The sequence below is a fragment of the Oratosquilla oratoria genome, chromosome 36 (genome assembly GCF_046742065.1).
Source record: "Oratosquilla oratoria isolate Oo_2021 chromosome 36, ASM4674206v1, whole genome shotgun sequence".
Classification (NCBI taxonomy): Eukaryota; Metazoa; Arthropoda; class Malacostraca; order Stomatopoda; family Squillidae; genus Oratosquilla; species Oratosquilla oratoria.
This window is the reverse complement of record NC_134812.1, coordinates 33044605-33054832: the sequence shown is the minus strand read 5'-3', so window position 1 is coordinate 33054832 and position 10228 is coordinate 33044605. Positions and strand designations below refer to the sequence as shown.

At 38.6% G+C, this 10228-nt stretch overlaps 1 protein-coding gene across 3 annotated transcripts in view; it reads right to left on the bottom strand.

Annotated features, from left to right (window-relative positions):
• The window catches only part of Tmep (Transmembrane endosomal protein), a 231081-nt gene that overhangs the window by 5183 nt on the left and 215670 nt on the right, over positions 1-10228 (bottom strand). Inside the window, exons 8-10 of one of the 3 annotated variants that reach the window (XM_076174538.1) lie at positions 9286-9370; positions 5852-5920; positions 549-813 (exon numbers count right to left, since the gene is read on the bottom strand). In XM_076174538.1, coding sequence (XP_076030653.1) covers positions 566-813; positions 5852-5920; positions 9286-9370 — 402 coding nt within the window. In that variant the 3' untranslated portion in view covers positions 549-565. Of the gene's footprint in view, positions 1-548; positions 814-2652; positions 3094-5851; positions 5921-9285; positions 9371-10228 lie in introns of all 3 variants that reach the window. The other 2 variants (XM_076174537.1, XM_076174539.1) reach the window with 2 other exon arrangements.

The following is a 10228-nucleotide window of genomic DNA, read 5'->3' as shown; positions in this document are numbered from 1 at the left end:
TGGTGAAGGAGGAATGGAATGATTCGAGGGTTGTCTGGCATCGCGACAGCAAAGGTCATTGATGCCGATGTCATCTAAAGAAAGTCAATAATAACTATGAATGAAATAAAAGGGTAATCTTAAACATATCTTTTTTAAATTAATAATCAAAAACAAAACTTATTTACAACTTTTGAAAAAGGCCAGCTTTTTCGATGAATTTAAAAATGCCACTAGCATTATAAATTACTTTCTCTCCAAGGATCTTGGCAAGGATGTGTATCTGCTATCCCCAACAAGAGCCTCGGAGAGGTATCGGTGTCTAAGATCCCCGAGACTGGGGCATTCAACAAGTGGAGGAGGAATGGGGGTGCTTCAAAGAAGGAGTGATAAGATGTGCAAAGATAGTATGTGGAACAAGGAGGATGGGAGGGAATAGAGGGAAGGGTAGTGAGTGGATGGATGGTGAAGTGAAGAAGGAAGTAGAAGAAGCAAGTATTCTGGGACTGATTACAAAGTAGAACTATAGAAACTTATGAGAGAGGTTGAAATATTAGAAATACACATACCTGTATTTGAATATTTTTCACTGAAATTCATCATCTGAGCTCAAAAGCATTGTTTTTTCATTGTAGGCTCTGCCATTTCCATTGCGGCCACCAAGAGGGGCATTTCTACTTCCATTTCCCCCAAGTCCCATGCCTCCACCAACTCCTCCGCCATTGCCCAAACTGCCATTGTTTCCCATGGGCCCGGAACCTCCTTTGGTGCCCATGACTTCATCTGTGTCATAGGTACTCACAGCTGTATGGCCAGATCCTCTTGTACTGCCTCCTGGTTCAAGAGAAAACAACATACAATCCAATTAAATTCTGTTTCACTGAGAAAGTCTCAAATGAAGTGAAGTAAATAAATAAATATGCAATTAAAATAAAGTGAAAATGCTGATAATTGATGCTAAATGAAGGAGCACAAAAAAGTTGAAGTTGGCAGGAGGGCACTGATGAGAACTGCTAGGACCAGTGGCAGTCATGCGGGCACCTCAAACAAGGGGATACATGCATATAAAACACATTCACTGAACTTAGTATGAAGATGACATTCTTTCATCTTTTTAATATGATAAAGAGAACTCAAATGTAAGAAAAGAACAAATATTAACTAGTTTACTATTGAAAATTAGAATAATCTGATCAAGGCATTATGAAAACAAATAAAATCATCAGAGCTCGTCAACTCTGAAACTAACTACATGCAAGCATAGGTCTATGTTAATACATGTCATGCCACAGAACTTGTCTACTATGAATGCAACATTAAAATAAAGGAAGCATTGTCACAGATGCAACATTACAATGTAGTAAGCATTACAATAGATTCGAAACTATAAAACAGTTTGAACTTTCAGAGCACACTGAATAAAGCAAAGTAAGACGGACAAATCAAGAGAGGAGGTGGGACGGGAGACACTGAATTAGAAAATACAGTACACTGCATACAATCAAGATATGATCTGTGACATTCAAATTTAAGAATTAAGTAAGACTAATACTGAGAGAATCTTGTAGATCAGAACTTCAAGCAGACACTAGAATGGCACAATACAAATCCAAAAATTATGGCAATGTGCTTAATTCCTTCTACCTCATCATGTAATCATAAACATAGGTGAGGGGGGGCAGCTGTTAGACTGGGGGAATTAAAACTCTTGTTTAAACTAAGAACCCAAACACTTTTACTTTATTCTGGCAAATTCAAATGAGGGATTAAATGAGGGATTCCTTCATCCCTGGGATGAAGGATTAAAAGGTGCAAATATAGGGAGTGCCTGAGGTATATCCAAATGAACAGGAATAGACAGGCAGAATCAAGTGACGAACAACTTTGCTCGTGTTTACAAAATTCCCTTATCATCTCTGTGCCCAATTCCGATCAATCTGAAGAAAGAACAATCAATCTTATGACTGCGTGTGAGGAAAACAATAAAGATGGCTCATAGTACAGAAGAAAGCAACAGAACATTCACAAAGAATGCGCACTCACAGATGAAAGCAACAGAACATTCACAAAGAATGTGCAAAGTGGAAACCCAAAGCAGTAAAACATGCAAAAGTACCCTCCACCACAATAACAATCTCACCAAGACTACATAAACTATGTGAACATGAAGAGGACAACATTATCCGCGGTCTAAGCAGAAAAGTTGATGAGAAGGAAAGACCAAAACAAAGAGCAAACCGACATGTGCCCAAGGAGTGAGTGGTAGTAATAGTAACAGTAGTACAGTGAAGAAACACCAAAAAGAAACAAGTGACAGTTCCCGGGACCAATTTCTTTTGTGGACCACTATGTAACATGCCCATGCTGCCAATAATGAAGTCACAAAATACTTCTGATACCTAATGCTACTACTTCATTTATATATGTATATAAAAAAAATATCTATAACCCTTTCCTACACTTGTCTACATTTATTTTCTTAACTATTCTTAACCCTTTAAACCTATTTTTGGTTTAATCAAATCTTGTAGCATTCAAACTGATTAGTTTAAGTATCAGCTGAGCACATTACAATGTGGTCCTCATCATAACTGGTACTGATGAGCAGCAGCAGATCAGAAGGTGGCAGTGTGTGATGTATCCAACTCATTAAAGCACAGTTGCTTTCAGCACCTTTACTCGGTGGTGGTGGCAGTCTCACAATATCTCCCGCTCCCGTGGCTTCTGCCTGTTCTGGCTGCCCCTGTGGCTGTTGCTGCTGCTGGGTGTGTAAAACTGGAGTGGGATGCAATACAGACGAGGTGGAGGTGCTCGTGCTGTGGCCAGGAACTAAGGTGACTGGAGCGTTGGTGGTGATGGTGGCAATATCAGCAAGCAGAGACACATCTCCAGAAGAAACAGGAACAAGTTCTCTAGTTTTCCATCCTCCTCCTACTCCTCCATTCTTTGCTACTCCATTACCTCCTCCCCTTCCTCCTCCTCCCCCTCCACCACCACCACCTCCACTGCCGTTTGTTGCAGAAGTCTCAGAAGTAGAAGTGACGGGAAGGAGGTCAGGTCGCAGTTCCTCCATATCGATGGAGGTCAACACTTGGGTGGGACGGCCCCCTCCTCCTAGTGACACCACAGCAGATTTGAGATAAGTAACAATCTTGAATCAAGAGTTCTTTAGCTTGCACTATTTCAGACACCCCTTATGTGTAGCTAAACCATGGCTCCCTTGGCTTTATACAAACCCGCTCATTCTTTTAAGTCTTCCACTGTCAATTCTTTACTTGTTCATGGACCATTCTTAACTCTGTCATATTTCTTACAAAGCTAACTTTCCAATGTGCTCTGAATTACATTCAGAATACACTTTGGTTCCTTCATACTTTATGAACCTGTTCATAAGCCAGAAAATATCTATGAAGCTTCTTGCTACATTAAAATAGAAACTGAAGCCCTCTGAAATGGCTCCCTGTAAAGCGATTCAAAAAACTAGTTCAGAAAAATATTAGTATGAAAACATGGGAGTCTAGGAGTGGGAAATAACTGAAAAGTGAAAATTGTGGGCTTCAATGTTTTATGGGAATAAGCATAGGAAGCTGGAAGGATATGCTAAAGTGCAAATTTGACAATTATATAAAATGGTGCAAAACTAACAATAAACAATAAAAGGCCATCAAGTCATCCATGTTATGCTTACGATTCTTTTTTTTTTTTTTTTTTTTTTTTGCTACTATTATAGACTCTCCCACAATCCAACCTGTATACCAATACACACAAAGTAAAATAGCTACCCATGAGTGAGGTATCACTTCATTCCTTTCCCATCACACTCCTCTATTTCATTCCTAAAAACTGTACCTTATTTCTTCACTAGCAATATTATTAGTTTCTCTCTCATTCATAGATTAGGTTGTTGTCTTAGTCAATACACTCTTCTCCACTTCAATATTTGTCCTCTACATACAATTCTTCTTGTTCGATACCATGACCACAAGATTTTACTACTTCAACCACCACATCCATCCACCTTTTCCTTAATCTACTCTCACTCCTAGAACCACCAATCATGAGTCTTTGAAGGTTATTAATTCTCATTCATTCTTACAATGTAACCAAACCACCCCAGATTGGCCCGTTCTACTCTTCCAATTCCATCCATATCCCTATCCATTTACAAATGACAGTGATGAATGAGGAAAATGGAGGAGAAATAAGGAAAGATGGGGTGAAAGCAGTTATTAAAATGATAAGACCAGGTACGGCACCTGGGTTAGATGGATCTCATTTGGAGTGTCTTAAAAAAAAAAAGGAGGTACAGTGATGGTGGGCTGACTGGTGAGGTTGTTTATGATCTCTGATGTAACCATCACACAGAAAATGATAAATGCCCCATATACCTAGACAACAACATAATATTTCTTTTTTGAGCGACTTATGGACCAATGGAGGGGCAGCTGCTGGTTACCTGGAAGACCTGGGACAATAGACTGATGGACTGAGAGCAGGATGAGAGAAATCCTAACCACCCCCTCACTCACATCTCTCATTTCTTTCACTCCTCTGTGCTTTAACCCATGAGAAAATTGCACCATATAGAGTAAATAGGAAAAGAATATGGGAAACTGAAAATGTATGGAGTGGAGGGGAAAAATTCGGAGGCAGTGAAAAGATTTTATTATGAAAGCTGCAAAGCTTTTATGTATACAGTACAGAGAGAAATGTGTCTGGGAAAAATGTAGGTTTGAAGCATAGGTGTGTTATGTTACTGTGACTGTTTAATTTGTAAATGGATATAGTAATGAAAGAAGAGAACAGAGTTATGGGCAGGGGACTGAAGCTGGAGATAATTGGGTGAGAATGGATGATAAACAGCCTTGTTTACATAGATGATGATGTCTTGCGACTGGAGATTGGGTCATAAGAATACCATCTACATATTCCTTGTACACTTTACATGGGAACTAAATGGGATACAAGGCACAAGGCTACAAACCTCACCTCCTAAAAACAAGAAACTAATAAAAAGGTGTTACAAAAGATGTAGTCCCAAATTACTGAAGCAACAAAAACAAAAATTCAATACTGACTCTATTGATCATCTGATTCATGACTGCTAAGCTCATTAAATGGATCTTCACAACTATGCCACAATTCAAACTCGTAACAGACCTCTCATATTGAAAACTGCATTAATTAGAGTACAGTTGGGTGCCACATCCCTCTGCTATGCCACATCTCTTTCCATCTTTTTCATAAACAATTCCATTTATATACTCTCACTTGTATTTACAACTATAGTATGTGCTGTATCAATCAACTTCTTTAGTTTGGTTGTATACTTTATGGAATATGTTCTTGTTAATGTCATATTAATACACCTTGTGAAGGCCACCTAGCCCAAAGGAATACTTCATTAAATTTGTTCAAAACAATGGCTAGGTTTACTACTCAGCTCTGGGCAACCTGTGAGATAAATGGATTTGAAAGCTTTGAAGCAACTTGTTAATATGAGGCACACAATAAGGATGGCAAGGAAAGCTTTAAATGTGATACAGCCTTTATATTCATTAGTTTCTGTGATGATAAACTACCTAGGGGAAGGAAGAATATGGAGTTGTTAGGGAGAAATGAAATGAAAATGGTAATGAAGAATAGTATGTGATGTAAATTCGTAGGTACTTCCAGTGTTACTTTCACAATTTTTGTATGGCAATTTCTAAATCTACATCTTATACCAAAACTTACAACAACTTTATGGCACTTAATTTAAGAATATCAAAGAACAGGATATGAAAGCCTTTAACACCAAAATAGCTGGGTATCAAAGTCTTAGGGGCTATTTTCAATTCTAGCAACTTAGTGATACAATGAAAACAACCACCTTTGTCAGATCCATGTTCCAGCTCTAACTCTCTTAGAAACACAAGTCCACTAACAGTACTGGTGACAGCTTGCAGATGAAATGAGAAATATATTACAATTTCATATTTCACGTGAGTATGGCCAAAAAAGAAAAAAGAAATGAAAAAAAAAAAGTGTATATCAAAACATAAGCTTTATCCAAACCTGCTGTAATGAAAGAATGCAACCTTTCCCTACTCCTGTTTACATAACTCCTGGTATATATTCAAGATGCTCCACATTTACACATTACAGAGAGAAATAAATGGATGGTGGGATACCTCATTAGCTAATATGGGAACGGTATTAAACATTCTTATAATAGGTCAAAGCCAGGCAAGTCATGCTGAAATACAGGGAACTTTGCTTAACAATTGTTTAAATACACCAAAGGACTTAAAGAAATTGAAAAATGCACATGAATGAACAAAAAGACGATTCAATGATCTGTTGAACATACAAAAAGTGGTAAGAATTAAAGTTTAAGCATTCCTGCGAGAACAACTTTAAGAACTTAAGTGAAATAATCAGACAAAAAATAAAGGTGCCCTATGTATAAAATGGAATGCATATTAGTACCCAAGTCATATTCATTAAGTCAAAAACTTATATTATGGTACCAAACCCTCCTTAATTGAACCAAACACCTTTTATTAAAACCATCTAGCCTAAACTCTCATTAGGCAATTCAAACCATGTTATTTCTGAGAGAAGAGTGGGAGGGAGTGAAGGATGGAGTAGAACTAGAAGTGGAGGAGGAATGGGGATGTTTCAAGGAGGGAGTAACAAGGTGTGCAAAGATGGTGTGTGGAACAAGGAGGATAGGAGGAAATAGAAAGAAGGGTAGTGAGTGGTGGGATGATGAAGCAAAGAAAGTTGTAGAAGAGAAGAAATGAGTAGTCACAGATTGGTTGCAAAACAGGACGAGAATAATTTGAAAGGTACAAAGAAAAGAGAAGTAAAGCATAAGATAAAGAGGGTAAAATTTTGAAAGTAATAAAAATATGTTTGAGATGAAATGCCCGAGAAGTATAGTAGGGGTTACTAAGGCTGGAGAGAGTGAGAAACAAGGTGAGAAGGAAAGCAGGGGTGGAAACGGGGTTGAGAGATAGGGTTGATGAAAGAGTATTGGGATGGTTTGGAAACATGGAAAGAGTGAGTGAAGAAAGATTAGTAAGAGGTGTGGAAGGCAGAGGTGGGGGGAGTGAACATAAGGGGGCAACCAAGGATGACACGGATGGATAGGGCAAAAGGGGTATTGGGAAAGAGGGGAATGTCTGTTGAGGAGGAGGGAAGGGAGAAGACAGAAGATAAAGGTGAGTGAAGAATTGGTTGTGTATGGATGATGCTATGATGCACGGAAAGGAGGGGGGGAGAGTATGTGTGAATACTATTTTGACACAGCCCTGTCTTCTCTTTTTCTGCATGAGAGGACAGAGAGGGGGGGGGGGGTTTGGTGATTAAATGAAGTGGCCTTGCTGTGGATGTGCTGTGTCTTGCTGCATTGCTTCTGACCCAGGGCAGAGGGCAAGCTATAGGGACAACCCATCATCCAGGAGTAACCAAGAAAAGAAGGAGGGGTGGTGGGTGGGAATAGAGTATGTGGGGATGAAATGGGTGGGAGTAGATTTATGCCTTTGACTTTGGCTACCTCCCTTGTAAGGGGGAAAAAGCCCTTGGTATATGCATGTGTGTATGTATTTATCTATTCTTTACTGTTATCAAAAAGTATTTTTCATTGGTGAGGGAATGCACATCATCTCTGGTTGTGGGTTAAATCTTTCTCAACTGGGTAGTGCAAACTGATTCTTACATATACCAAAGGCTTTTTCCCCCTTACAAGGGAGGTAGCCAAAAAACAAAGGCATGAAAACTAGTCCCACCCATTTCATCCCTAAATACTCCACTCCCATCCACCTCCTTCCCTCCTTCTTTTATCTTGGCTCCTCCTGGATGACGGGTCATCCCTGCATCTCGCCCACTGCCCTGGGTCAGAAGCAGTGTCACAAGACGCAGCACATCTTGCTATCATTATTATAGGAGTGCCATCTGCCTTATAAATATATAATTGTTCATACTTTCTTCAAAGTACCCACTGAGCTTTCTCAATCCTTTTATACTTTCTATTACTTGGGAGGGGATAAGGGATAGGGGGAAACAAGAGGAAGAATGGGTATGTTTCAGGAAGGAAGTGATAAAATGTGAAAAGATGGTATAAGAGATGAAGAAGTAAAGACAGTGGTGGAAAAAAATTAAGCAAACATAAAACAGGTTGCAAAGTAGAACTTGGGAAGCATATTAGAAGTACAGAAAGAAGAGAGTTGAAGCAGTTGTTGAATATGGATGAGGTTAGGGATTGATTGATTGTGGCAGTAGGAGATGCAAGGAAAATGGCCATGATTATAGAAGAAAATGATAAGGTTATAGGAAAAGATAAGGTACAAAGAGCATTTAAAAGGATGAAAGCTGGTGCAGCACCAATGTTAGATGGGTGTCATGTGGAATGTCTGAGACAGGGAAGAACAAGTATTGTGGAATGGTTAATGAGGTTCTTTAATGTGTGCCTAAGGAAGGAGAATGTGCCTGAGTACTGGAAGTGTCTGAACAGTTCCACTATACAAAAGAAAAGGGGACAAATACGAGCATAATAGCTCTAATGGAATAAGTCTGTTCAGTGTAGTCAGCAAGGCATATTGGAGGGTGTTAACTGGGAGGATTTGAAGAATAGAGGGAGTAATTGACAAAGAACAATGCATGTTTAGGAAAGCAAAAGGATGCATGGATAAAATTTTTGTAGCAAGGAAAATATGTGAGCAGTTTTTGGTAAAAAATAAAGAGATCTTTTGGGCATTTGTCGATCTGGAGAAGGCTATGACAGGTTCAACAGGAAGGCATTGCAAGATGTTTTGACGATATATGGGATAGGGGGAAGGTTCTTGGGAGCAGGCAAAAGTTTTTATACGAGGAGTAGAGTATGTTCTAGGATGGGAAATAGGAAGAATGAGTGGTCTGACCTGAATGTGGAGATGTACTAGGGTTGTGTAATGTCACAATGGTTGTTCAACGGGTATACAGATGGGGTGGTAAAGAAGGTGAATGCGAGGCTGATGGGAGGAGGTTTGGAGAGAGTGAGAGTGGAGGAAAGAGGGAGGTAAGGCAATTGTTTATGGATGACGTGGCGCTAGTGGGTGGGTTAGTCAGAGAAGAATCTGTCACAGCTAGTGACAGAACTGGGAGGGTATGCGAGAGAAGATAGCTGAAAGTAAATGTGGGTAAAAGTAAGGTGACATTAATATCATACGATTTCCTCTGATGGAAGGGCAGCCCCCAACTGCCTGCCCATCCACGTCCTACTCTTTGTATCCATACCTGTACATTCCATGAAGGAAACCTGTGAACCCAGGAGCTACTGACCTGCACTGTACTGTGTGTACTGTTGGTACTGTGGGTGGAAATTGTGGATGGCATCTGTCATGATGTCCTTAGGATTCATAGTTTCCTGAAATAAAATAACAATCATTAACAATGTCTATATCTATATCTATCTATCTATATATCTATATATATCTATCTATCTATATATCTATATCTATCTATCTATATATCTATTATATCTATCTATCTATATATATATATATATATATATATATATATATATATATATATATATATATACATATATATATAAGAGAGAGAGTTCAACCCCCTTATACAGGAAATAGCCAACCAAGGGATACATCCACCCTCTACCCATCCCACACCCATCCTAAAATAAATTTTTCATTTTAAAAATATCTTGGCTCCTTGTGGATGAGGGACTATCCCTGCCCCCTCCCCCTCCCGGGGTTAGAAGCAACAAAGTAAGACACAGCACCTCCATAGCAGGGCCTGACAGCTGAAGTTGGTTTATTTCCAATGTTTTATTTACATAGCAACCCTCCCTCCTCATCCCATCTTGAAAAGTCAAAAAAGGGAAGCAATCTTACATATTTTGTGGTGGCTAATGCCACACAATTTTATCTAAATAAAGGGTGGACCTTAGCCTCAAGTTCTCAATTAAGGCACAATTGAGTGCAGTGTCTGCTTCTTTGTTAAAGCTGTCTGCATTTCTGTCCACTATCACTATGATCCAATAGGTCTCTTGCCGATTTGCTCTTCCACTGTATTTTCAATATACAACACAAGAATTATCATTATAGCTTTCAAGAAAATTATATATATATATATATATATATATATATATATATATATGTATATATACCTATATATATATGTATATATATATATATATATGTATATATATATGTATATATATATATATGTATATATATGTATATATATATATGTATATATATAT